Genomic DNA, 27844 nt, shown 5'->3' with positions numbered 1-27844 from the left:
TTTCAACAATAGTTTGTTGAATGAATCATTTATCATTTTAATTCACTTTAATAACTCAGACACTCTTGCATAATCTTGTTCTGGGGCGTCTGATTTGGGAGGCAAGTACACTATGGTTTTGTAGACACTCTGGTTTCTTCGCTCTGATGGAGTTAGTACACTTTGGTACGATAAGGAAGGTTGAATCTGGCCTGATGGGGTTTACTGATGTGTGAGTGAACAGAGCTTGTCAGCGCTGACTTGTGTTGTTCAAACTCTCCAGGTCTGGGAGTATATCAGTCACATGGGTATAGATCTCAGTCCTGATGAAGGTTGACAGGCCATGAAAGCATGAAACAGTCCAGTTTTGGTTTGGAGAGTTTCTCCAGAGTAAGATGGAAGGCAAGAGAATCTAAAACAGGTATTTTATGCAATGTGTAGGTAAATTATACAGCCTTAAAACTTGCTAATTGCACTGCATCTAAGTACATTATTGAAAGATGCTGTCTGGGTTCTTCGTGCCCTCTTGATTCCATATTGCAGCAATTAGCACATGGTCTATGAGAGGTTTTTGAGACACGCTAAATGTGTTTACTCAGATTCCGGCCCTTGCCTTTGGCTCTAGGGAGCATTTGCATTTCTCCTCAAGAAATGAAAATGTTTGAGTAGTTCACACATTTAAGGCTAAATGTGTGGCTCCTTTATTCATAGCCGTGCAGTGGCAATTAATGTATACTCATGATGTATACCGCCATGCATGAATCTCACAGGCTCTGTGGGTATGGGGGAAAACTGGACTGGTAATGTCTTGCATATGTCTTATAGCATCAATTTAAACATGACAGTTTTCCAAATCTGAGTGTTTATCACGATTGCAAGGCAAGCTTATCCTGCCATGCGTCCATGCCATCCTTTTAGTCAGTTTTTAAAATAAAAAAAATTAATGAATCTGCTGAACCAGTTCACAAATCTAGACTAAATGATTTGTTTAGGAATTGCACAGAATCTGCCCAGTTCAAGGTATTTTTTATTTTTATTTTTTTTAAATCATGGCTTAGGTATTGACATTGTTTTTATCTTTTCTACTATATAGTAGACGCAACTGACACAACTGACACTGGTAGGTCACATGACAATGACAACATGGTGGATGTAATACAGTATGTCCAGGTTACAATTAAGATTTATTAATTTATCAAATCTTTTACATTATTCTGCTGAAGCATTTCACAAAACTGGGGCTTTCTTATGATGTCTAAAATGCAAATTTTAGTAAAGTTACTTGTTTGTAAAAAATGTGTATGTATTTTTTGGGAGAGTTTTGAAAGCAATAGGTTAAAAATGTCAAATCTTTCAGACTTTAAGTCTTTTTTCTGCCTTTGACCCTTGTTTACTCATGCTCCTACTTGTGATTGGTGCATCTACGTGGTTCTTTGTCATGATTGGTTTGTTCAATTGGCATATCTGTATGCTTCATGCTCCAAACTATTTACATCCCCCAGTGGAGTCAGAAGGCAATTACTTAACGCCACGCCGGCCCACAATGCCGTTCCTTTCATCTGTCAAGGCTGATATGCCTCCGGAGAGAACGTCAATCCACCTGCTCTGTCTGCTAAACAGACAAACGTGCACACACACACACACTCACACACAGAGAAATACAGGAGCCGCTCAATATCATTGGCAGTGAAGAATTGTGTGATAAGAAACAGGGCCTCACTTGAAACAAAATTGACTTCAGTGAAAGGCAATACAGACTTTTAAAGATTGCCATATGGGAAGTGAAGAAAAAACGAAGGTGGAAACTTAGAGAGAGAGAGATGGAAAAAACTAATTCACAGCACTGTAATATGGTGTGAAATGCACTTTCATTTATCAAATTTAACCAGGTGTTTATCCCACTTTTTTCTGCACAGTCCCATTCGTATACGAGCCACAATTAGCCCAATTAGAAGCACGCGTAGTGTGATGGCTTGCTAATATGAGTGGCGCTCCAGCTTCCCTATTGACAAGTGCCATGTAGATGGTGTTTTTCACAGGTGGTGTGAAGTCAGCCTTTCTTCAGCTTCTATTACTGCCTGTCTCTCACATTGATTGGGTCACAGTAAAGGTTTTATTCCATCTGACTTCAATGCACAACACTTTTAGAAGATTCTGCAGCGATCACAGAGGCCTTACGGGCTCATAAATGTACTAGTGGATAGGGGTGGAGAGCAGAGCACAACTTTTGATGGGAGAGCAGCTGGTAATTATGATTGAAGACCTTTGACAGCTTCGCTGCTTGTTGGAAAGGCTCTTTTGTTGCTTCTGTATGAGCTTATAAATTGTATTTTGTATAAAATATATCATGTAATCTATCCTTACATTTCAAAAATCTTGATAGTTCTAATCTAGATTAGATCTAGATGTTTGGCATTTACCTTGTTTTTACTAACATTTGTGATTCCAAATTGTCCTGCTTTTTCCAGGGTTGTGTGCCATTCAAAAACAGGTGATAAAGCCTTTTACATTTTAGTTCAATTCCTAAATATAATTTAAATTAAGGTCAAAAACAGGGTGCAGAATTGCAGTTCGAATTTGGATGTAAAAAAAAAAAAAAAAAGGAAAATTTTAATGAATTATGTAAAATTGGACTGCCACTTTTAGCTGAAATATTTCTGTAAATAAATAGGTAATAAATTATATTTAAAATAGAAATATTTTGTAACATTAAAAATAACTTTTGATAAATTTATTCAATCCTTGCTGAATAAAAATAGTAATTTCTTTAAAAATGTTACTGACCTCAAAACTTTGATTGGTAGTGTATATATTTCACCTTCCATTTAGATGAGTCCTGAATGTTTAACACAGTCACTTTGGTTACAGAATGCAGTTATCACACGTTTGTTACCAAACTGGTTGTGAACAGAACTGTATTTAACACTCTGAAAGAGGACTAACAACCGTATTTTGTTGCTGAGTGACCATAGGCTTTCTCATACCGGTTTTGATTTAGCTCTCCTATTGTAGAAGCATCACCGCTCTGTAATGGGAAAGAGTGTGAACTAAATGAAAACTGCAGTCGTGCACTTCAGGTTTAATTCCATGCTGCTGTGAGACATGGTCGAGCCCTGAGGGAGAGTCTACTCATCTGCTACACGTGCTGTAAATGAGGGGCCAAAAGCTCCACTTATTGTACTGTCATTAATCACAAACATTGACTCAGGATTAAATGTCTGGACAACACCTTCCATAATGTTTTTACATCATTTGCGTTCTTGCGGTATTATCAGTGCACCATATTTGTTTAGGCTGCATCCGGGTGTTTTTATACCATAAAATAGACTCTTTCTCTGTTTCTGTTTCCCTCTCTGACATACACATAAACAAATACTCATCTTCTCTCTTGCGTTCCTTGTTCTGAAAAATCCATTCGCCTTTCAATCCTACAGGGAATTGTAAAACGCAGTGGCTTGCCCTGTAGCAAATTCCAAATCTATTAAGACACAAAAGAATGTAATTGAATGGCAAGGCAGGATATTACTGAATGCCAGAGATGGCGTCAGGGCATTACTCACAGATACACATGGCTTGCTTTGATGAGGAGCTGTACTTCAATTCACGATTTATATAATTCAATTCATTAGAGTTCTGATTTTTTGCCAATGACAATAGGGTAAAAATATTAAGAGGCTGGGTAGCCTACACTAAATAGAGTTTAGACTTATTTGAAAATAGTTCACCTATAATAGAAGGTCCAAAAGGGACATGAGACAGCACCGTTTGTATTTGTGTTCAATTAAAATGCCCATTGGACATTTTAACCTGTAAATTTATCGTAAGTCTTCAGTAGACCTGCATACAAAAATATAAATATAAAGTTTTGGGTTGGTAAAGATTTTGTTTAAATCTTTTTGAAAGAGAGTTCAAATGTATTTAATCAAAAACACAGTAAAACTGTAATATTATTACAATTTAAAATAAGTCTGTTTTGTTTAAATATATTTAAAAATGTGATTCTATTATTGTGATGGCATTTTCAGACTTCAGTGCTGCTGATTTGGTGCTCAGGAAACATATTCTTATTATTATCAATTTTGTATGATACTTTTATGGCACTTGACAGTGTAAGTGATCTCCACTTCTCTTGTAAGAAAAAGAAAAACAGAAGCTCTGTAAATAGAAATAAGAAATTAATGCGTAAATAAGACAAAAATGGAAACGTTAGGATGAGAAAAAATATCAAGAGTAAAGTGTTGCCTTTGTGTATTATCTGAGAAATTGCATTTGATAGTCATGCTGGGTTACTACCATTACTGGCATTTCCTGACATAATGTGGCATGAGCTGACAGGACTCATTAAATGATTGGTTTACAGGTGTCAGGTGATTAGGAAAGGAATAAATAGATTTGGCTCGATACGGCACAGGAAATGTACAGTTTAACATTGCCTTCTTGGTTACCCCCAATTCATTCTAGGTTTTGAAGTTGGTATTTCTGTATTGCTCACATTCTTTCATTTTTCCATAGTGTTCTAAATGCCCCAATTTGGTAAGTCAGCAAGAGTTTGTTCTCTTTGTGCACACCACTTTCTGAAACCGCTTGAGCTTGTCTTTTTGCTCATGTGTTAGTGGTGCTGGAATGGGAAGTTTTTGCTAAAAGTTGTTGCATTCGTAATCATTCGGGGAAGACAACAGTGTCAAATGCAGCTCTAAGACACTTGCTGTCTCATTTTTCCATGGCTCACTGTCTGTTCTACTAAATTAAATGCAAATACAGAAGTCATCACTCCTAATTTACAAACCCTGTTGTAGAGCCGTGATTTTGGTTAATTAAAATGGTAACACTTTACAATAAGGTGTCATTTTGTTAACATTAGTTAATGTATTAACTAACATGAACAAACAATGAACAATGCATTTATTACACTATTTTTTCATCTTTGTTAATGTTAGTTAATGGAAAATGCAGTTGTTCATTGTTTATTCATGTTCACAGTGCATTAACTAATGTTAACAAACACAACTTGTGATTTTAATAATGCATTAGTAAATGCTGAAATGAACATTAACTAAGATTAATAAATGTTGTAGAAATATTGTTCATTCTTAGTTCATGTTTACTAATGTTGTTAACTAATGTTAACTAATGAACCTTATTCTAAAGTGTTACCATTAAAATAATAATAAAAAAATGATAATAAAACTATATTTTTATAGATTGGAACCCAGAACATTTGTACTGTAAGCAACAACAAAGTGTCAGGCTTCACAATCAAATGATGATCCTTGCATTAATCCATTGGTTTACAAAATCCCAGTATAGACCAAGGTTGCTCTGTGCCTGCTAAAAAATCTGAGTAAAGATAAATGATAAAGATGCTGCATAAAAAGCCAGACTAAATTATGCCTGTTCTGATCCTCAACCCCTAGTTTCAAAGTGTACAGTTGTAATTTTTATGTAAATGCATCTATGCCACCACTGAGCAGCATTAAACTGTCTGTATAAGCACATCTAATGTCAAAGGTGGCACAAAAGTGTTTTTTGTTGCATTTAGGTGTTTTTACACAGACTGTTAAATTCTGCTCAGAGGTGGCATGAATGCATTTACACAGATACAAATAGAGCTGTATCCTTCCATTCTAGGGGCTGAGATGGATCAGAGCTGGTTTGATTTATTCTGGCTTTTATGTGGCATTACATCTTTACACAGAATTTTGAGCAGGCACAGAGTAGCTATGTAAAGATGTCATAAATGCCACTTCAGAAGCACTTCTATGTTACCTTTGAAGTATAAATTAGGCAACAGATATGTTAAGGCGGCTCTATGCCTGCTCAATATTCAGTGTAAAGATGCAATGCTGCATTAAAGCCAGACTAAATTATGTCTGCACTGACCCGCCTCATCTCTTAGTATCAAAGTATATACTTGCAATTACTGTGTAAATGCATCTATGCCACCTCTGAGCAGCAGTAAAAACAGTCAAAAGTGTAAAGACATATAAATGCCACTGCAGAAGCACTTCTATGCCACCTTTGCAGTGTAAATTAGACAACTGACAAGTTAGTGCTGCTCTGTGCCTGCTGTAAAGGTGCAAAGCTGCATAAAAGCCACACGAAATTATGCCTGCACTGACTCACCTCATCTCCTAGTATCAACATATATAGTTGCAATTTACTGTGTTGTACTGTAAATGCATTTATGCCGCCTCTGAGCAGCATTAAACAGTGTGTAAAGACCTTTAAATGCCGCTTCAGAAGCACTTATGTGTCACCCTGCAGTGTAAATTTGGCTTTGCAAGTCTTTAGAGATTTGGAAATAAGCAAACTGTACTACAGACCTGATCTCTGGATAAATACATGAAAAGTGATGCTCATGCATTTGTGCTACTGTGCATTCTCTCAGATCCTCTCTCTCATAACTGTTCCACAGTAGAATTCCCTAATGAACGTAGAGAGTGTGCCATGCGGAATGAATCTGACATTAAATGAGGATTGCTAAAGGTGCATCGGCACTACACTGCTGTTATCCACTATATGAGCTGAGAGTAACACAATGAATAAGAGACATTACCGACTAATTTGGTAAATTAGCTTTAAATGAGAACACAGCGATGAAACGCAAAATTGCCATTTGCGAGGCGAGAGGCATGTTTGTATTGTGCGCAAGCTGGTTATAATTCCCCGGATCTTTAATTGCATAATCATTTGAGATACCCCAACCCATGTACTCATTTGTTTTGCTGTGGCTTGATTGTGTTTTCCACTTGTGTGCTTCTCTGTGCATGAATGTAATTAAAATACCTGGAAAAACCATTTTAGATGCCATTAACATGATCATGGGAAGGAGATCAAGTCAATCAAGATTTGGAGCAATTTTATTGAGGAAGCTACTTTAAAACTACAAGGCTACAAGCATGTCATTATTTAAAGTAATTAAATTAGTTTGCTGTAAGACGATGACTACAAGACTAAAAAAAAAAAAAAGATGTCTATGATGTTGATGTTTTCTAAAGAGAAAGAAAACTTTTAAATGTTTATTTTTATCTGCAGTTTTTCTTTTCTGCTTTATTGAGGGCTTTTCATTTTTAATATTTCTGTGTTTAATAAGCAACAAAGTATCACTCAGAATGTGTTTTTTTTTAGGGGGGTTTACATTAAATTAGCTGCTGTCACGCTACAGGAAAGATTAGTTAAGTTAATGAACAGTTACCGAGTGTTGAAGTTTTTTTCTTTTTTTGGCAACCTCACTTTGACATTTTTCTGATATCATTTAAAGGCTGGTCGCTGTCTGATTTATGAGTAGGTGGCCTCGGTTAACCCAAAAGATCAGGGTACAGCTCCACTGAAAAGCAAACTTTACCTTAGACTTTACCTTAATTAGACTGCCAGAAATGTTTGGCACCTGGCTCTGTTATTCCTTATATACTGTATAAAAACTGAGAAATTATATACGAGGATCTTTTAACAGCTATCCTATTTAGGCCTGAATGACACCGTTAAGTCTCGGCTGAGGAGATAATTATATTCAAATTAGATGTTAAGTTGAATAGTTTTTAGTTGAAAAGAAGCCGTCATAATGAACTGTCGTGTATGGTTGGCGTTTCTTCTGAGATCGTAGGAGCAGCCGTTATTTCCTACTGTCATTAAAAACTTAATTTCAAAACTAAGTGAAACTATCAGGAGACGCATGCTTAAAGCAGCACAAAGCCATTGTAAAGAGTGTTATGAAGCTATGAGTCAGATTGTAAAGTCATCTTAGCTCTTGCCTTGGGCAGTACAGCGACTTCAGCCGTATTAGATGCTTGTCAGATTCAAAGCTGATTGATGGGGCTCATAAACAGATTTGGGGGTCAGGGGTTTGTTTGTTATCCTTGTCCCGCTCCAGGTGTGTGTTTGTTTGTATGTAGGGGAAGGTGGTTGGTGGCATTTCAGAGCCAGAAAAATTCAAAGGCTTGTTGGACACATGATTAGGTCCAAAATCTATGGTGAACTGCCTGTGTAGGTAGGATTTTAAGGCATTACATGCATGCTTCCCGACATGAAGTAAGAAACAGTAAATAATTTTTGGTCAAATTCTAATGCAAATTAACATGCATGTTTAACAGTGAAGAAAATCCCAGAACACATTACAGCAAGCTCATTGCAGTGTTATTTTAGTATTATTTAAGTGCTCTTTTATTTTAAGTTATTATATAATTATATAATTATTATATAATTAAACGGCACAGCAAAGGATGAGCGACCTGTGTCATAAAGAGTGACATGTAAAACTATAGTCTTGCATATATAGTTCACTCCAAAATGGGCCAGTAATATTTGCACACTGTCACTTAACTTCTGCTGCTTGATTAAGGATCATTATAAAAATAATATTATTCACAGAAGAGGTGCAGATTTTGCAATAAATAATTTAAATAAATATATAAACAGACATTTTGTGAGAACCTCTAGTAAATTACATTCTATGTTGTTTAGTTTTCTGTTCAGAATTGTGGGAGAATTGTGATCTCTATTTGAAACAAACAAAAATCGTGTTTCTCAATCATTTCAGAAGTGAGGGGGACAAATAAAATAACTTTGTTGTCTAATTGACAGGTTTTGTGACTTATTATTATTATTTTTTTATTATTTATATATTTATTATTACCTCTTGCTTTTAATTGGCTGAGAAATCAAATACACTGCTTGACAATAAACAATAGGCTAATTTATCATATTTTTTTCCTGTATTTTCCTAATGACAATTTTATGATTTGTTTATATTCCCATTTTTATCACAGAATAAGACAGAAGATATAAATGTAATAAATGCTATGTCAGTTAGCATTACATTATTCAGAATCAGATGCTTTTTTATTACCTGGAGATGACTTGAAAAACACACACAAACCATATTGTCGCAATCATGTTAAGTTAGTTAGTTCAGGGTGGAAGAACTTGACTGGTCTGCAGAAAGTCAAGTCCTAATCCAAGCTGAACGCCTCTGGTGTGACTTTAAATGCAGATCTTGAGCCAAAAACTCTTTACCAAACACCAATGACTTGTATATATGGGTACAGTCATTTTAGACGCTTCCAAAACTGTTGCAACAGAGATGGAAATACAATTTTTAAATACATGAATTATGTTTCCATCTTTGTTGCCACAGTTTTGGAAGTGTCTTTTTCTGTTCTAAAGAAGGGGGTGTGTCCCAATACGTTTGTCCATATAGTGTATGTACAAGTCACTGGTGTTTGGTAAAGAGTTTTTGGCTCAAGATCTGCATTTAAAGTCACACCAGAGGCGTTCAGCTTGGATTAGGACTTGGCTTTCAGCAGACCAGTCAAGTTCTTCCACACTGACTAAATCAATCATTTCCTTTTGAACCTTGCCTTATACACAGAGGCATTGTCATGTTAGAATAGAAAAGGGTACTGTCCAAACTGTTGCTTTAAAATTAGAAGCACACAATTCCCTAGAATATCATTATATGCTTAAACATTAAGATTTGTACTCATGGAAATTATTAAAGTAGTCAAACCTGTTCATTAGAAGGGGGTGACCCAATACTTTTGGCAATATAGTGTGTGTGTGTGTATATATATATATATATATACACACACACACACACACACAAGTTATTTTATAGTTATAATTATAATTTATATTAGTTTTAGCAATTTTAGTACTTAAACTTAGTGCTTTCGTATTTAGTACTTGAACTTATTTATTTTGGTTTCTTGCAAAGGCACCATTTATTATTTATTTATTTATTGTAATGCTTTTAAGTGAATGTTTTTTTTTAATCTAATATTTGTTATTGTATTTAAGCTTTATTTCAATTATCAAAAAATTGTTAATAGTTTTAGTTTTGGTTTTCATTTTAGCTAACAATAACAAGTTATCGTTAACTAAAATTAACTGAGTGTACTGTATAAAATCATAAGCAAAACCTGATAACGTCAGCAGTAGACTTTAATTAGTGGTTTGTAGTAAATGTGTTACCATCTGTTATCACTGAACCAGCCCAACTTCTAGAGCAAGAAGCAGTCTTTTAAGCCTACGTTTACACTACACTTGTTTATAACTGTCTGCAGTGCAGTTCATTGCTTTAATGAAGTGCTAGATGTCACATGAAGTGATATTCACACCAGTAATGTGGCATCTAAGAACAGTTTAACATTCTCACTAGAAATCAGGGGTAGTCACAGTAGCTGGTGCACTGTTGAAATATCAAAGCCTTTTCTGTGAACAAAAGTGAGCTAGAAATAGATTTGAACAGCTGATGTGGACACCATGTAAACAAACCTTCTGGGGAAAAAAGTTGATATTAATCCACTCTCTCTTCATTGTTTCTCAGAGGTCTATCAGCTCAGCCTTCCCGAAGACCAGAAGCTGAGCGTCACCACGGTAACGGTGGGTCAGAGCGTCGTGCTCACGTGTGCCATCACAGGAGACCAGCGGCCGCCAATCATCTGGAGACGCAACAACCATGCCCTCAACATGCTGGAGCTGGAGGACATTAACGTGAGTGACGTGCTCTTTTCACCTTATTTCATCTCCGTCACACTCTGCTTTTATCCAGTCAAGTGTGTGTATGTACAAGCCATCTGGAAAGCGTTTCAATCAGCTACCTTTTTAAAGCTGCTGAAAGCAAGTGGCGGCACTTTCAAGCCAATAAATTGACACACAAGTGCAAACGCACATTCAACAGTGGCCTTGTTTTGAAATGATTTGACATGGTGTGGGATCATTCGATGTTCAATCTAATTTACTTCATCTCTCTTAATGTACCTTCAACTCGATTTATCTAACATTCAAGAAAGAGATGGAAGCCAGGTGGGATTTCACAAAAGACACCCGTAAATAACACAATAAGTCTCTGAGTTTTCAGATGTTTTACAGTTGTGCCATGCTCCAGCTGTAATATATATTTATTACAGTAACCTTAACCAACCCAGGCTGATGGAATATGGCCCCATGATACCAAATTGAGGTATGAGTGATGTTTTAAATGTTCACGCTGTAACGCAACATCACTCAACACGGCTACAACTCAATAGAAAGCACATTAGTGTAAATGAGGATTGAGAGAGAAGATACTCAAGAGAAACGAAATGGGTTTGGCAGTCTTTTATGATGCTTGATTGAGCCAATATGAAATGAAGTCATTTAAGACGAAAAGAACGGTTAAGAAAAGAATTAAACAGAAGTACTTAAATAAATGAAAGCAGCATAGAGAATATGGTATGTCTCTCTGGGGATATGCTGCAGGGAAGAAATGGAGTCTGTCTAACTTAAATGAATACAATTTCATTAAAGTGCTCAATATATTTATGGATATAAGTTTGTGAGCTTGCTGTCTGCCAAGGAGGAAATTTGTATTCCCAAAACACTACTGTTTATCTTAACATGTTATCATGAACATTTCCATTGTCCTTCACTTTCATTTTATTTAATCTTTTTTTTTTTTTTTTTTTTGCGGAATATAATGTCAAGTAAATCAGTTCATTCTTCTTTATGTTACAGTGTGTGTGTACAAAAGCTTGGCTCACTGGGGTATTCGTCAATTGAGTCAACACTAGCCTTTGTGTCATCCTTAATATATTAAAAGTTTATGAGGCCTTTAAATGAGGAAGGAGTCTGTGGCTGCCAAGATCCATCTCTAGAACCTTTACCCTGCAGTCCCTACCACAATATAAGTCAGACAGGACATGCACACGCACACAAGATGGTACAGTAGCATCTACATGAATAATCTAAAAACTCAGAGGAAAGCTTGTTTAAATGTCAGTAGCTCTAAAAGCCACAGACAATCCTTTAGGACAGCAGAGCTGGCTGAACTAACCCAGAAGATGCAGAAAAACATTCATGTACCTTTGAGGTATCATGCATTCCCAGAGCACTTAACCATGTCTGTCATGTCAAGGCATGTTGCATAAACTTTATTTTATTTTTATCCAAGTATAGATGGAGTTAATATTATGTTCAGTGAATTTTGTTTTTATTATGAAAATTTCTCTCTTTTTTTCGTTCTTTCTTTCTTGTCTGCTGTCAGAGAGAACTTCATTAATCCAAGTATAGTTAGAGGTAATGTCGTTAAATTTAGTGAATCTCGTCTTCATCTAAGGAAGCATCTTCCGCACATAAATGTGCTGAAAATGAGGGATCTTGCTGAGCGTTGCGTCATGGGACGCAACTGAGACCACCGCATGGCCATTATTATGAACCGCTCACTGAATACATAAAACAAAAGAAGAGGCTTTAGAGACTAAAGTAGAAACTGTGGGTAAAACATTATTAAGGATCAGCAGGAAGAATTGTTTGAGCTAGCATATAGTATCACACTGTAATCATCCAGATTGTGTATTTCCCTGTCAACATTAATCAAAAAGATAAATGCTAAAATAGAAAACCAGCCGTTATCTTTGCATGTTGACATTTTCACTTTTGCACCTAAAATCATTCTTGAAACTGAAATGTTTTTGTTTGGATTGATTTCTTTTCTGCAGATCCTCTCTCAGGTAGGTTCATGTTTTTAGGCCTGCATACCTTTAAGCTGCTACAGTCAGAAAATCCTGAAGCTAATCACTTCTAACACCACAATTAACCCTCGGTGACTCACAAATCTGAAGACCAGGTTAAGGTGCCTGCACTATTGAGCTGGTTCAGAGTCAAGGGAAATGAAGAAGCTGGTGGTTTGCACTCTTCAGCGCTTCTTCAAGACATCCTATTTCTCTGTTCATTTACCATGAGGGTTACAATGCCATTTAGTTTTCCAAAACAGGACAGTGGGGGGCGGGGGCGGGGGCAGGGGCGTGGGGTTGAAACAGTATATGCAGCAAGCTTTTTTGTTTGTTTGTTTGTTTGCTTGTTTTGTTTTTATAATAAAAAATAAACAAGTAGATAGAATAGAAAAAAGAATAGGGAATGCTAGTGTTAGAGGGTAATTTTTAAATAAAAATAAAACAAGTCAATAGAACAGAAAAAGAATAAATAAAAAGAAAAGAATAGAGAAAGAATAGAGAATGCTAGTGTTAAAGGCTCTTTAGAATAGAAGTAGTTAGAATAGAAATAAGTGAAGTGACATGTGGCCAAGCATACCCATACTCGGAACGTGCTCTGCATTTAACCCATCCTGTGCACACACACACAGCAGTGAACACACCCAGGGAACCTCAGTTGTGGTATTGAGGGTGGAAAGAGCACTGTACATTCTCTCCCCCCACCTACAATTCCTGCTGGACCTGAGACTCAAACTTGCAACCTTTGGGTTACGAGTCCGACTCTCTAACCATTAGGCCACAACTGCCCTGAAATAGAATAGGTCAAAATAGGTTAAAAAACAAGCAGATAAAATTACAATTAGCATTAGAATAGGGAGTGCCAGAGTTAGAGGGTCAAATGAAGATGAAAGATGTGTTTTCAGAAAATGATTAAGGATTGAGTTGGACAGGTCATTCCACCAGGAGGGAACAGTTAATGAAAAAGTCCATGAAAGTTTTATCATAGAATGCAAAATGTTTAAATACAAGCATTTGAGTCAAATGTAATTTATGCAATATTTCAAACCTTTAACCCACTTTGGAAAATCAACCCATGGCGACAGTTTAAAAGTAGCCCAATTCTGTGGAAAAAATGCAGACTTGGCAACCCTGCATCCAACAAGAGCTGCAGGAGTCAGATTTGACTGATCACAGGTCGTGAATAATGAGAGATGACTGACAAGCTCATGCTGGAGTATTTGCTGCTCAACAGATCCTGAGCTCACTGACAATTATCTTATCTTGTAAAATGTGCTCCCTTGTAGCAGAAATCCCGGCCGGACGCATTTCTTTAGGTCCAAAAAAGAGGACATGTCCTGGGAAAAGAGGACATATGGTCACCCTACCATATCCTGGCCTCATATTTTGCAGTGGTTTGTCGTAAATCATATCCTTTATATAATACTCTGTAGTGTAAACCAGCGTTGGGGAAATATGTTGAAACTGATAGATTTAAACCAAATACAATTCTATTAGGTTATAAATTATAGTAATTATAACATAGAAACGCCAACGTTTAACTAAATATATAGCTGTAAAATCACGGAAAACGTCACACTGGGAATCAAATGAGTCTTTTTTGTGAATCAGTTCAAATCTGAATTAACTGATTGCCATAGATAGATGAATCACACTTCCCAACAGGACTTGAGAGAGAGTTGTTTTGGAGAGTTTGTTCGGTTTTAAAGTTCCTGTAATGTGCAGTACCATCATTCTACAATGGCACTCATTAAGTGGAAAACAGAGTTATTGTTATGCTACTTATAAGTGTAAGTTAGTAGCATCACTACTCCCACATTCACTAAGTTTATCTCTCCCACATTCACTATGGCTTTGTGTGCATACTTGTTGTGAGTGTCCACATTTTTACAGTCATACTGCATCATTCTGCAGCCTAATCAAATCAAAATTAACATATTTAATCAGAACCATCTGAATCGTCGTTGAAGGAATACTTGTGCGTTCCTGGGCATCAGGATGTCAGGAAAGGCCACTTGACCTTGTAAAAACAATGGCGTTTGAATACATTAGCTTCATGGGGTTTTGTTTGGACATTGACGGCATTTCTCTTCAGCCTTTGTTGTCTCTGATGCTGCTTGTTGCTTTACGCACTGATTCTTCTTTTTTTCTATTCTTATCATTAGACTTTCAAATGAATGTTGCGATCTGATTTTATTTCATATTCAGAGGCTCCTCTGGTTTGCCTCTTTTTAAAATGCTCTTTTTCTGTGCTGCTGTTTTCACTCATTAAGAGCACATTGTGAGGAAAGGAGCTTGTTTATTTGCATGATCAAGGTCATGGCCTGTAGTGAGCAGAGTTTTACATCCTTACTGGTGCATATTAACACACAGCCGAACTGCCGTTCTTCATTGATTGTGCTGTTAGAACTATGTGGCTATGTAAAAACAGTAGTTTTAATGTCTAGTTAATACTTTTGTCTGGCACAATAGTGTCCACAATGCGTTTGAATTACTCTACTGTGCAAAAGTCTTAGGCCATTAGTATTTTCATCAACAAAAAATGGTTTGAAGTCAGTTATTTCTATATTTTACTGTAGTGTGTCAGTAGGAAATATCAGTTCACATTTCCAAACATTCCTTTTGCCATTAATTGTAATAACAAGCCACATCTCACCATCCTCCAGTCTGTCTGGAATGACATGAAGATTCAGAAAAAACTGAGACTTTGGCAATGTCTCCAAGACGCTTGAAGAAACCTTCCTACAAAGCTACATTACTGTGAAAAGTTTTAGGCATGTGTGTAAAAATGCTGTAAAGTGAGGGTGCTTTAAAAAATAATGTCATAATTTTTCTTTATCGATTACCTTCTATTAAATAAATCAAATCAACATTTGGTGTGACCACCCACTGCATTTAAAGCAGGTTTCGCCCTAGGTGCACTTGCACATAAGTTTTTTCAGGCAGCTTTGCAGGTAGGATTCTTGAACCGTCTTGGAGATGTTGCTACAGTTCTTCTGGATTTAGTCTGTCTCTGTTTTTTTTTTTTCTGATTCTTCGTGTAATCCCAGACAGTAGTGTACATTCCTTTGGCTTTTCTTAGCAAATAACAAATGCAATTATTTGCATTTGGTCTGTTTGTCATATAATTATTTTATTGGTTGGCAGCCCTAATTATTTGCATATTTTCTGAATGTAATTATTTTTTTCAGTTGGTAGACCTAATTTCCATTTTCAGTTACATGTTCTCTAACGTCTGCGTAAACACACTGTGGCTAAATTTCTCTCTTGCTCCCATTTTAAAAATAGAGTTCATCAAAAAATGAAAATTATATTATTTATTCACTCTCATGTGTTTAAAACCCGTATGACTTTTTTTCATCTGCAGAGCACAAAGATTTATTTTTTTATTTTTTGGTCCATACAATGAAAGTCAGTTTCATTATTTGGACAAAAACAATTATTTTTATTCCTTTGTTTCCTGCGGAAGTAAGAAAGCCATACACAAAACAGCTGGGTGAGTAAATGATGACAAAATGTAGATTTTTGGATGAACTGTACCTTTAAGTTTGTTGTTTTTCTCAGAAGCAGTGTGTGGAGAATAAATGGTGTGTGTAGAGCTTTAATGACGGCCTGCAGCAGAGCTGACGCAAATGTCCACTGCAATCTGCTCCTATTGATTACCCTGTTTTTTAACTGTCCTCATTCTCCTTTTCTTTCTCTCTCAGTCCCTCTGTGTTTTCTTTTCACTGTCACAGAGTTTCACCACAAGCTGCTCTCTTTTCTCTCTGCAGTCCAGTATGCTTGATTGCGCTTCCACATTTTTATTTGCAGATTTATGCATTCAAGCTAACATTGATTATAGGGGTACACTCTGACATTTCCAGCTCTGGGCTGTTGTTTGCACTTGTGTGTCATAATCTTTCACTCTGTAAGGTCACGGTGATGGTAGATTTGTGTATTTTTAACAGGATTTCGGGGATGATGGATCACTGTACATTACCAAGGTGACCACTACGCACATGGGCAACTACACCTGCCATGCAGATGGCTACGAGCAGCTTTTCCAAACGCACACCCTGCAGGTTAATGGTATGTAATGTACAAGCACATCACTCGCATTATTGGCAATTCACAATCAAGTTTTCCAGAGAGCTGTTTAATAATGACCATTGGATTTAAAGAAACAATGAATGGAATCCAAAATGAAACATGCACTGTACTGTAGCTCACTCAATATTTCTGTTCAATGCAAGCACAATTATAGTGAGTTTAAGTACAGACTGACAACATACATTATAATCTTCTCGCATTATGTGGCATGTTGTATACCATACTCGCATTCCATGCTTTAATAATTATTATAATAAGTCGAAAGTAATAGATCAAATATTTTGTGATCCACACAATGATGTTTAATCCGAGAAAGTTATATCTGTTTTCTATAAACATTTTAGCAACAATGTATAGTATTGAACAGAACAGAGGAAAATACCTATATATTAAATCAAATGTATTATAACAATATAAAAGAACAATATATAAATGTATAATATATATTTATTATAACATTTTTTATAAAAATTCAATAATATTTATAAATATTATTGTTACATAGTAATTAAAGCATGCAATACTGATTTATGGATAATAATAATAATAATAATATAGTACTGTAATTACACACGTGCTTTTTTCATAATTTTATTGCAGCTATGGGGCTACTTTCTTCTGAAGGGCAAAGGGTCTTTTAGCATCCTCCTGATTCTCAGTGATTGAAATACAATTTTTTCATCATTTCTTGAACTCCTGCTACCATTTCTCTTGTTGTTTCTCACTGATATATGAAACACAGCACAGCCAAATAGCTCTGAATGATAGTATCACATTTTAATTGGATGAAAAAAACAATTGAACTTGCCTCCGAAGTTGTTGCCTAGCAATTAATCGTGGTCAGAGCTGGGAGGAAATGGGAAATTAATTAGGAGATGACACATGTTCCCTTTTTGTGTTTTAAGTCACAAGGGCACTAGTACTCCCCCTTTACTTAATTATGCTTCCTGATGACCAAGAGCATTGTAATATTGTTTGGTCTTATTTTTTCTCAGTCCTCAGTCAGTTTGCTGTTTTTTTTTTTTTTTTTCTATTATTGCATCTGTGCAGTTTAATTTAAGCTAAATATTTTACATTTCTTTATTGCAGACAAACAATTTTTAATTAATTTCCTGCATGGCACACATAAATGACCGCCAACCTTTTGGCTTTCATTTGTTGTCCTTAGCGCCTTCTTCATTTATAATGATGACAATATAATGATGTCGCTTTGTTTTCCAGGCAGGGTTTTGCTTGATTGTTAACTGAGGTAAATAAAACAGGCAAAACAAGAAAAACATGAATAGTCTCTCTGTGAAGCCCAACTCTGTGATGTATGTATGTATGTATATATATATATATACATATATATATTAGTGTGAGTGGGTGTGGGTGTCATTTCCCGTTATTTTTAAAGACCCTAAAGAGCACACAGATGTATGAGAGCAGTGTTAGCTGGGAAAATGAAAGGGGTCGGACAGGTTCACAGAGACCTGCTGAGTCTCAGAGGTGGTGAAATGGAGAGGAAACTCTAATCGAGGACACTGGAAGCTCATCAGTACTGACGCACATACAAAAGCTTCAGAATAACACACACTTCTCGCTGCCGCTTGTAATGGACACGTCCGCACACCAAGAGAGACAAAGACAAACATAAACTAATAAATCTGACTCTCAATTTCACGGAGGAACAAATACACACAGAGAATTTATCCGGTCCAGTGATGGCGGACTTACACGCTGCCGAGCCAAGACACTTGCTTATTCTCACAGAAAATCAACACTGAGGAAAACAAACAGAAGGAGGGCAGAGGAATAAAAGGAGGGAGATTGGAGGAGACAAGGGGCCATGAGAATTTTGTGATAGAGCTGTCAGCTTTGATGCGTTTCACACAGGGGACAATCTCAAGTCGATCCCCAGGTAATAAAATACACACAAAGATACATACAGGTACACATCTACACACAGAAAGAAAAGTCATTTCGTAAGGATTTTTATCTTTTCTACGTTGAGCTTAGTAAAGAACAAATCCATATGGCTTTTTCTTTGGTTGTAAAATTTGCTAAATACTGGTTTATTCCTCACAAAGCTATTTTTATGGCCTCAAAACACTTGAGTTGTATGAACAATATACGACTCAAGTGTTTATATATGTATATATAAGGGTCTGTGGACCCTTCCCCAAAATGCATCTAACACCTAAGAAAGGCAGAACAGGCCTCTGGTTCCATGGAAACCCATCAGATATGTAGCAAATCAGCTCAAAAGGGAAATGTATATAAATAATTACAATTAATTATTATTAATTACAAATATTTATATCGGCTGACAGTAATAACTGTAGCAGAATTAAATTGCCATCAACTGATCTGTTCGTCCAGAGAACATTCAGTACAGGTTCATATCAACTCTAAGAAAGGATATTTTCGTGGCCACAGAAAATACTTTCCTATTAATGCATTAGAGCATGTAGCGAGGGTCAAAATCGTAAAGAGACATTAATTTGCAAGGCAGAACCAGAAACTCATGTAATTTGTGCACACAACTTTTATTAACTAAACACTAACACACATAACTAATCTAAACAAACAAATGAAAAAACATACACCCACACGTACATACAAAGGGGAGCTAAAGTGGATGAATGAAGCCATTAGAGAAACCAGAGAATGCAGTTATGGAAAGAGTCATTTAACCACCTGAGTAAAACCATCAGCGCCGTTTATGACGGGGTCTATAACTTATACTAAACCTCTGTTTCGTTTAGTTAAATGTACGATACTTGCATTGCCTTGGTTGTGACGAGTGTCCGGAATGCAGTCTCGGATGAAAGTCTTAATGGTTTCAAGGTTTTGGACTCCCGATCACGTTCTTCCGGGTTGAAGAGTGATGAATTCCAAAGATGTTCTGAGGTAGAAATGTTCTTCCCAGGTAGAAAGTGAAAAAGAGCTAAGAAAGAGATCTGCTGAGGTCCGAGGAGCTTTGGTTGAATGGAAAGTCAAGGCCGCAAGGCCTGGCGCAAAAACTTAAGGGTCCAGAAGAGTTCTAGCTCACATCCTCATCTTCTCAGAATCTGAAAGATCCGCAGACTGCAGAGGCATCACTGATGTGAGAGCTTTATCTGATATAGAGGTCACACCTCTGGGTTGTCAAAGAGCCAATGGTGTCATGAACTTTTGGAGGGAAAGTTTTACGACTCTTTGTCTCTGAACATGGTAATTTCCATAGGTAATTCGCCTGGGTTAATGCACAAATTACTAAAGATTCTTAGGACACTAATATGTTGCATAGGTATCAACATGTAATATTCACTCTCAATTAGATCATCCAAAGACGAATTGATAGAGACCAAACATGGTATGAGTGAGGTGATATTAACTAGTGATCTATCGTAAGCATGCATAAGACAGTATACAATACACAAGAACAGTATGAATGAATGAATGAATGAATTAGAGAAGAGTAAAATTTTTATGGCATAATGTCTTTCCTATAGGAAAAAGGTATAGTGAGAGTTGCTCTGCCTGCATTCCTTTGAGCAATAATGATGGGTTGCCATGGAACCAGAGGCCTGTTCTGCCTTTCTTAGGTGTTAGATGCATTTCGGGGGGTGGGTCCACAGACCCTCATAGTTGGCCCTTTGGTTGGTTGAGGGGGCATAAGAGATTATTTGTTAAATATAACAAATAGTTGTGTCTGATCGGTCCAAACTCTACAGATAAAACTAGTTTTATTGCTCAAAGGAATGCAGGCACAAATTACATAAGTTTCTGGTTCTGCCTTGCAAATTAATGTCTCTTTACGATTTTGACCCTCGTTAGTATAATAAAGTATGTATATACTGTATGTGTTTTTTAATATAATACTTATACTTATTATAAAAAAATATTATTATAAATATTTGTTTTTAGCTTGACATCCCCAGTTCCCCATTTATATTTATTATATGGAGAGCTACACTTATAATATTAATATCTAAATATGGTAAAATATTGATTTCTAAACATGCGCTTTTAGAATGATATTAAATATGTTGCTCTTAATATCACAGATGTGCTGATATGCTTCCCTACATTTCCATCATGCATGGCTTTGTTTTCACATGGTTTACTGTTTATCATAATCTGCTCATTATCAATGAGCTGATCTTGGAACACCACAAGGGCCTGAGCTCGCAATTTTTACACTAAATGATTTCTGCATTCCAATCGTGAGTTGAACTCCTCAGTAAATAGTCTGAGTCCCAGGGAGCTTAAGACTCAGATTCTACTCCCTGTGCCTTGAAGCAAAGCATTTCATTAAATCAACCCCCTTGCGTGCTACAAAATGGTGCCCCCGCCACTGCTGTCCAAACATTTCCTCTCATTTCTCCCATTTCCTCTCATATAGAGTTCTCAATAAAGTACTGGTTAAATAAAGATGTTTATTGTTATTGTTCTTATTATTATCATGCTTGGCTTGCATTTAGTTTTTTCTAAGAGTAATCTTTATTTAATAATTAATGACAGCTTGGCAACCATCCTCTCAAGCTCATTTGAGTTTCTGTGATGATTTGGTGGCATATACAGGATATTTGAATGTCAAAAGGGCGAACAAATACCTTCTTGTAAATAAAAGGAAAAAATATATATTTCCAGGATGTTGTTTATTTGTTGATTCATTCACTTTGTTTACACTTCTGTCCTTTCTTCTGTTTTTTTCATAGTGCCCCCTGTTATCCGGGTGTATCCAGAGAGCCAGGCACGCGAGCCGGGGGTCACTGCCAGTTTGCGGTGCTACGCTGAGGGCATCCCCGACCCACAACTCTCATGGCTGAAGAACGGCATGGACATCACCACTAAACTCTCCAAGCAACTCACACTTCAGGGTACAAATAAATTACCATTGGACATTTCATTCTTATGACTGAAACTGCTAATGCTGCTAATGGCACAGAAATTACACTTTGACACGAAAAGACTATATATGACAATTTTGAATGGGAATCATAAAGAATTAAATCATTTTGATTCTGGTTCCTAATGGTCCTATTCAAGAGGCTTTTAGTTTATTAAAGAAATAAATATTTGGAAAGACTTTTCACAGTCTTTTTAGAGGTGACATTAAGTATACATTACAGTTCAAATGTTTGTGGAAGTAGTAACACTGTTTGCTCTTTTATATTTGTGACCCTGGACCACAAAACTAGTCATAAGGGTAAATTTTTCGAAATTGAGATTTATACATCATCTCAAAGCTGAATAAATAAGCTTTCCATTGATGTATGGTTTGTCATGATAGGACAATATTTGTCATATTTGTAGAAAATCGCCTTTAAAGTAAATCAATAAGTTTTGATATATTTACTGTAGTAAATTTACAAAATGTCTTCATGGAACATGTTCTTTACTTAATGTCCTAATTATTTTTGGCATAAAAGAAAAATCAATAATTTTGACCCATACAGTGTATTTTTGGCTATTGCCACAAATATACCCCAGCGACTTAAAACTAGTTTTGTGGTCCAGGGTCACATTTAAACTTTTATTCGGCAAAGATGCATTAAATTGATCAAAAGTCAGAGTAGACAAAAGGATTTCAAATTTAAATGATTTTTCAACTTTGTGTTCATTAAAAAAATCCTGGAAAAAAAAGTATCAATGTTTGCGCAAAAATATTAAGCAGTACAACTGTTTTTAACATTTATAATAATAAGTGATTCTTGGGCAGCAAATCAGCATATTAGAATGATTTATGAAGGATTATATGAGACTGAAGACTGGAGTAATGGCTGCTGAAAATTCTGCTTAAATTACAGGAATAAGTTACATTTTAAGCTATATATATATATATAACTTTTTTGTAATAATGTTCCACATTAATCCTGTTTTTACTTTTTTGATCAAATAAATGCAGCTTTTATCATTGGATATAATTGTTAGAGGTTTTGTTATTATATTAGATATTATGTCATTACACATGTTTTCTAAAACATTTAAAGATCTTACTGGAAAATCCCAAACTTTTGAAAATGTGGTAACATTTTATTGTGCATTTGAATCCAAGACTACTAACAACTGCATAATGTTGTCTTATGAACATCTAGTCCCACAGTTAGTTGTGTTTAAATCACTGAAAAGAACCGACTCATAAGAGTAATTCATTGTGTAATCCAACCATTCCGGTCTGTTTGGCATTGTAGATTCAGTAGCGGTTAATGCAACACTAAATAAGTAGTGAAGAAAACTCTGTCAGGAGAAAGATATAACCACTTCTGAATTTGAATTCAGCGAATTCCCAAGATTAATGACACTACAGTACTCTGTTCTCAACAAAAGCTTTACACTAGCTTATTTCACATTGGAAAAAAATGTACCCATATCTTTACACAAGCAGACATTGATCTTGTCATTCTGAAGAAGCTTTATATAGCCGTGATGCCTGCTGGTTGCACTGTAGCAGTGATTGACGTGCTTGTCATGATCTAGATCTTTACTCAATCCCACAATCCCCCCTGTGGGGCCTCTCATCAACAAACATTCCTCCAAAGTCAGCTGTTCAGACTAAAGCTAACATGACAACTTGAGAACACTATAAATGTTTCAGCCGTTATCAAACACATTTTTTACCATCCCATTAGAAGAACTTACATAAATAGAGCCATTTCTGTCTCAAGTGATTTAGAAGTGATGGAGGAAAAGTTCACTTTTGGGTTTCCTTCATTCTTTTTTTTTTCCTTTCCAGCTAACGGGAGCGAGGTGCACATCAGTAACGTCCATTTCGAGGACACCGGCGCCTATACGTGCATTGCCCGTAACGAGGCGGGAGTGGACGAGGACATCTCCTCTCTATTCGTGGAGGACTCCGCTCGGAAAACGTGTATGTATAAGTCATGAAGTGCAGCCCATCTGTCCTTATGATGGAACTTCACTTCCTGTTTCTTTGAATTATTCATCAGACTGAACGTTAATAGTTTATAAACTTCAGATAACTTTAGATAATAATAGAACGAGATGCAATAATGGAAGTAGAGTCCCAGAGGCCTGATATTTCAATATTTGTCAGCAGTTTTATGGCACACTATATTAAAATGTATGAAAAAAACATTTTTATTTGTTCTAAATGTACCTTAAATTAATACTTTTCCAGTTTTTAATACTCTAATCAACATGGATATGGACAAATATGGATGCTTTATGCAAATATATGTTTATTATCATTGACACCATAGTCAACATAGACTAGAGCATGAAGACTAGACATGTTTAAAGGTCATAGATGTTTTTCAAAGAACTTGTTCATGTAGACACATGAAAAAAGAAATACCAGGTTCCCATTACTTCTCTTTCTTTGCACTGAGAAATGTACTTACACAAACCTTGTTTACAATTTTTGCACAACAGGGCAGCTCACTTCTTCTGAACATGCAAAATGTACATTTATTATTTATTATTAGATTTGTTTGCCTCTCTGTGCCCACATACTGTATTTTGATGCAGCTAAATTCTCAACAAAACTTCATTGTTTTCATTGATATATTTGACTGTTTCTGTTGTCAGACAACGGAATGAATATGAAATAGTGACTGAAACGCAACCCATTAAGGCTACATAACCAGCTCTCCCTTCCAATATGTTAATCTGCACAAAAATCCTGATAATCGAGCCGTCATCTGATGAAATCAAATACACATAAGATAATGACAATAACTGTGCTGTGATTTTGGCTATACTTGCATGGGAAATTACAGAAGCAACATAATATCTGTGTTTAACTGAAAGCACTGCTCCTCTCAGCCGCTCACTAAACAGAGCAGGAGAGAGAAAGAGAGAGAGAGAGAGAGGTGTGTGCACACACTGGGAAAGCAAGCCCTCGCGCTCGCGCGGCAGTACCGGCGAGTCTCAGAAACTAAATAAGATTTGGGTAAACCCTAAAGATTTGTCACTAGGCACTTTTTTGAAGGGGGAGGGGGCAAATTCGCTAAGTTGGCAACACTGTGCATCTCCATTTCTCCAACTACAGGCTAGGCCACGGGTCAAACAGAAAATGTGCACTGCGTTAATCGCGCATTAATAAAATTAGTGCCGTTAAAATGAATTTGCGTTAACTCGTTATTAACGCTTTGACAGCACTAATATATATATATATACATATATATACACTTTACTTTTGATCATTTTAATGCGTCCCTGTTAAAAGTATAAAAGTATTCATTTCTGACCCCAGACTTTTGAACAGTAGTGTATATGTGTGTCTATATGAATGCTTATGGATACAGTCAGGTTTATTGTATTGAAGCCATGAAGTTGTGGGCAGTTAAAGGATGCAGAGTAACCTTACAGGTCACCATACACTCATCGGTCACAGTTTCTCTCATGGTTTTGTGGAGGTGTTGGGATATGCAGTCCGCAGACCGAGTTCAGAGGTCTAGCTATTGTAGTTCAGCGAGATATGATCACGCAATGCATTGTGCACGCAGAAGGCCATGGTTTCCTCACAGGTCATAAAACCTGAGACAGTGCTGTCTGTGCGCATGCATAATGGATGACAGTATTTACACAGATTCACTACTGCTCTGCCCACTGATCTGAAGTCAGTTCATCCAGACCCTTTGATCTCTTCTCTGACAGGTGAACTCCTCCAGCTGTCTGGATCAACGCTCGCAGTAGACTGTCTCACTCATAGTTTCTCCTCAAGCAGACTAATATGATCTGCTATGTTAGAGAACATTCTCATAGGTGTGATGTCACAAATAATTTGTATTAGAATATATTTTCCATTTGGACACAAAAGCAACATCATTGTTGGTGTTCAAAGAAACAGTTCGCAGGTTTGTTGGTCACTTGGGTTTGTTGGTTTGTTTTTTCATGCTGTTGCAGTGAATGGTGATTGAAGCGTTAAAGGGGTCATCGGATGCAAAATTCACTTTACAAGTTGTTTGAACATAAATGTGTGTTAAAGCGATTAAGCGATTGAGGTGTTTTATTGTTGGATGTAATAATGAATATAGCAGTTGTCATTTACTCCCGACATCTGAGCCACTGAAGACGCAGAGGATTAACGTTACTTTCGTTCTGAAGGGAATGCTAGCATCCCCAATATGCCTAAATGCGTCTGTTTGCGCGAATCATTTGTCATCCAGCTTCATCTACAGAAGAAGTGAGTATAAGGGTTTTTTATTAAACTTTGCAAATCGCCTTTCCTAATAACGTGCTAGTTAGCCAGTTTCACAGCTGAAGTTTACAGTCTGCTCGTCACTCCATGGAAGAGAGGGGCGGGGTCAGCAGAGCTCAGCATTTAAAGCAACATGGACTAGAATGGCTTGATGAAAACAGAGCTGATTTTGACAGGGGAAAGAAGGTGTTTTTTGCACTACCATTGAGAAATTTTAACCAAAGTATGTTATAGACTTTTCATTAAGACCCTAAAGAATCATATCAACTTGTGGAAAATGGGCATCCGATGACCCCTTTAATCTTCAAAATGCATCATTAAAATAGTCCAAATGGCTACTATATTCCAAGTGTTTGATTTTTTTGGTCTGTTTCTCAAACAAAACTATGCAGTTATTGAATGATAATATTCCCCTACAGCAGCATTATTTTAGTATTATTTATATATTACTATAGTATTAGTTTTAGTATATTATTATAGTATTTATTACTATCAGTGGTAACACTTTATTTTAAAGTGTCCTTGTTAAACATGTTACATGTGCTTGCTATTATAATAACAATTAATTATGCATAATTGCATGCAAGTAAGAAACCCTAACCATATAGTAAGTATAAGTAGTTAATTAATATTACTCAGTCAGTACTTAAATGTATAATTACACTGTAACAAGGACACCTTAAAATAAAGGGTAACACTTTATTTTAAGGTGTCCATAATACAGAGTAATTACCTAATTAAGTACTTAGTAGTAGCCATTGTACTTGCATGAAACAAAATGTACTTACCATGTAACTAAGTTATGGAACAGCTTGTACTTACAGTTTGTAATTATGTAGATGTAATAGGCAGCTACTGTTACACATATGTAACAGACCGAGTCTGTTGCACAGCTACTTATGTAACCAAAAGATTGTTACATATGTGTTGCAGACTTATACAATGTAATTATAATTGTAAGTACACAGGCATAAGCTACTTAAAATAAAGTGTATCAAGATTGTACTTAAGTGTACTTCATGTGTATCTGTACTGTACACCTTATCCAGCTGCACCTTAGTTTGATTTAACCCACCAGAACACAGTTTAAATACATGTAACACCTTTCTAATTACATTACAATTACTGAATATTACGCAGGTATAAGCTACTTAAAATAAAGTGTATCAAGATTGTACTTAAGTGTACAAGTAGCTGTGTAACAGACTCGGTCTGTTACATATGTGTAACAGAAGCTGCCTATTACATCTACATAATTACAAACTGTAAGTACGGGCTGTTTCATAACTTAGTTACATGGTAAGTTTAGCGGCTACTACTACTAAGTACTTAATTATGTAATTACTCTGTATTATATCTCTCTAGGAGATCTAGGCCATCAACATTTTCTATGATTCAAGACTTGTCACACAAAACTATTGTATAGCTTACGTAAGTAAAATGGACCACTTTTATGATACATTAATGGTGCTTTTGCATCATTATTGCACTATTATTCATTGCACTATTAATTTCAAAGTGCATACAGCTAAATTAGTTATAATTCTTTAATCTTCCACAGAAGAAAAAGTCATACAGGTTTTGATCAACATGAAGGTGAGCGAATAATTGAATTTTGTGTGAACTGTTCTTTTAATGCTTTAGTGTGTGTCACAAGTAGCTCTGATACTTCTCTTGTGTTAAAACCGGGCTAAATGGTTGGATTTGATAGTCTGTGCTATTGCTTTCATTGTGCATGAGAGGAACAATCCTGCACTGTCAGCTGGGATTTCCTCTTGCATTATTCCTGCAACGGCAGGTCTGAACTCATAAGCCTGGGATGATACACGGCTCCCTGCTTCCACAGAGCGCACCAGCCCGGCAAATACATTTCCAACTTGTGCCCAAGCACTACATTTAAAATCATTCTTATTGATATCAATGAGCCTTTAGCATGCTGCTTCAGCTTTGTGTAATGCATTTTTCCTTGTTGTTGCGTAACTTATGAATGGGAGATGTGGTTTCTATACAGTACAGTGCATGCCTGAAATTCGCTTCCATTGAGGTTTGGTTACAAACGACGACCACTGATACAGAGCAGTAAAAGCTAGGATTCATAGCACAAAGTTGTGTGTTGGTTGTTGAATGTACAGTGAGGATTACAGCTTCTGAA

At 36.3% G+C, this 27844-nt stretch overlaps 1 protein-coding gene across 4 annotated transcripts in view; it reads left to right on the top strand.

Annotated features, from left to right (window-relative positions):
• Positions 1-27844, top strand: part of fstl5 (follistatin-like 5) — a 124457-nt gene that overhangs the window by 72515 nt on the left and 24098 nt on the right. For all 4 annotated transcript variants that reach the window (XM_058798067.1, XM_058798066.1, XM_058798065.1 and 1 more), the window contains 4 exons: positions 10304-10470; positions 16418-16538; positions 21245-21406; positions 23263-23397. In XM_058798067.1, the coding sequence (XP_058654050.1) occupies positions 10304-10470; positions 16418-16538; positions 21245-21406; positions 23263-23397 (585 nt within the window). The remainder of the gene's footprint in view (positions 1-10303; positions 10471-16417; positions 16539-21244; positions 21407-23262; positions 23398-27844) is intronic.

This window comes from Onychostoma macrolepis, chromosome 14 (genome assembly GCF_012432095.1).
Source record: "Onychostoma macrolepis isolate SWU-2019 chromosome 14, ASM1243209v1, whole genome shotgun sequence".
NCBI classification, from domain to species: Eukaryota; Metazoa; Chordata; class Actinopteri; order Cypriniformes; family Cyprinidae; genus Onychostoma; species Onychostoma macrolepis.
The sequence above is the reverse complement of the archived record's forward strand: the minus strand, read 5'-3'. Positions and strand labels throughout refer to the sequence as shown.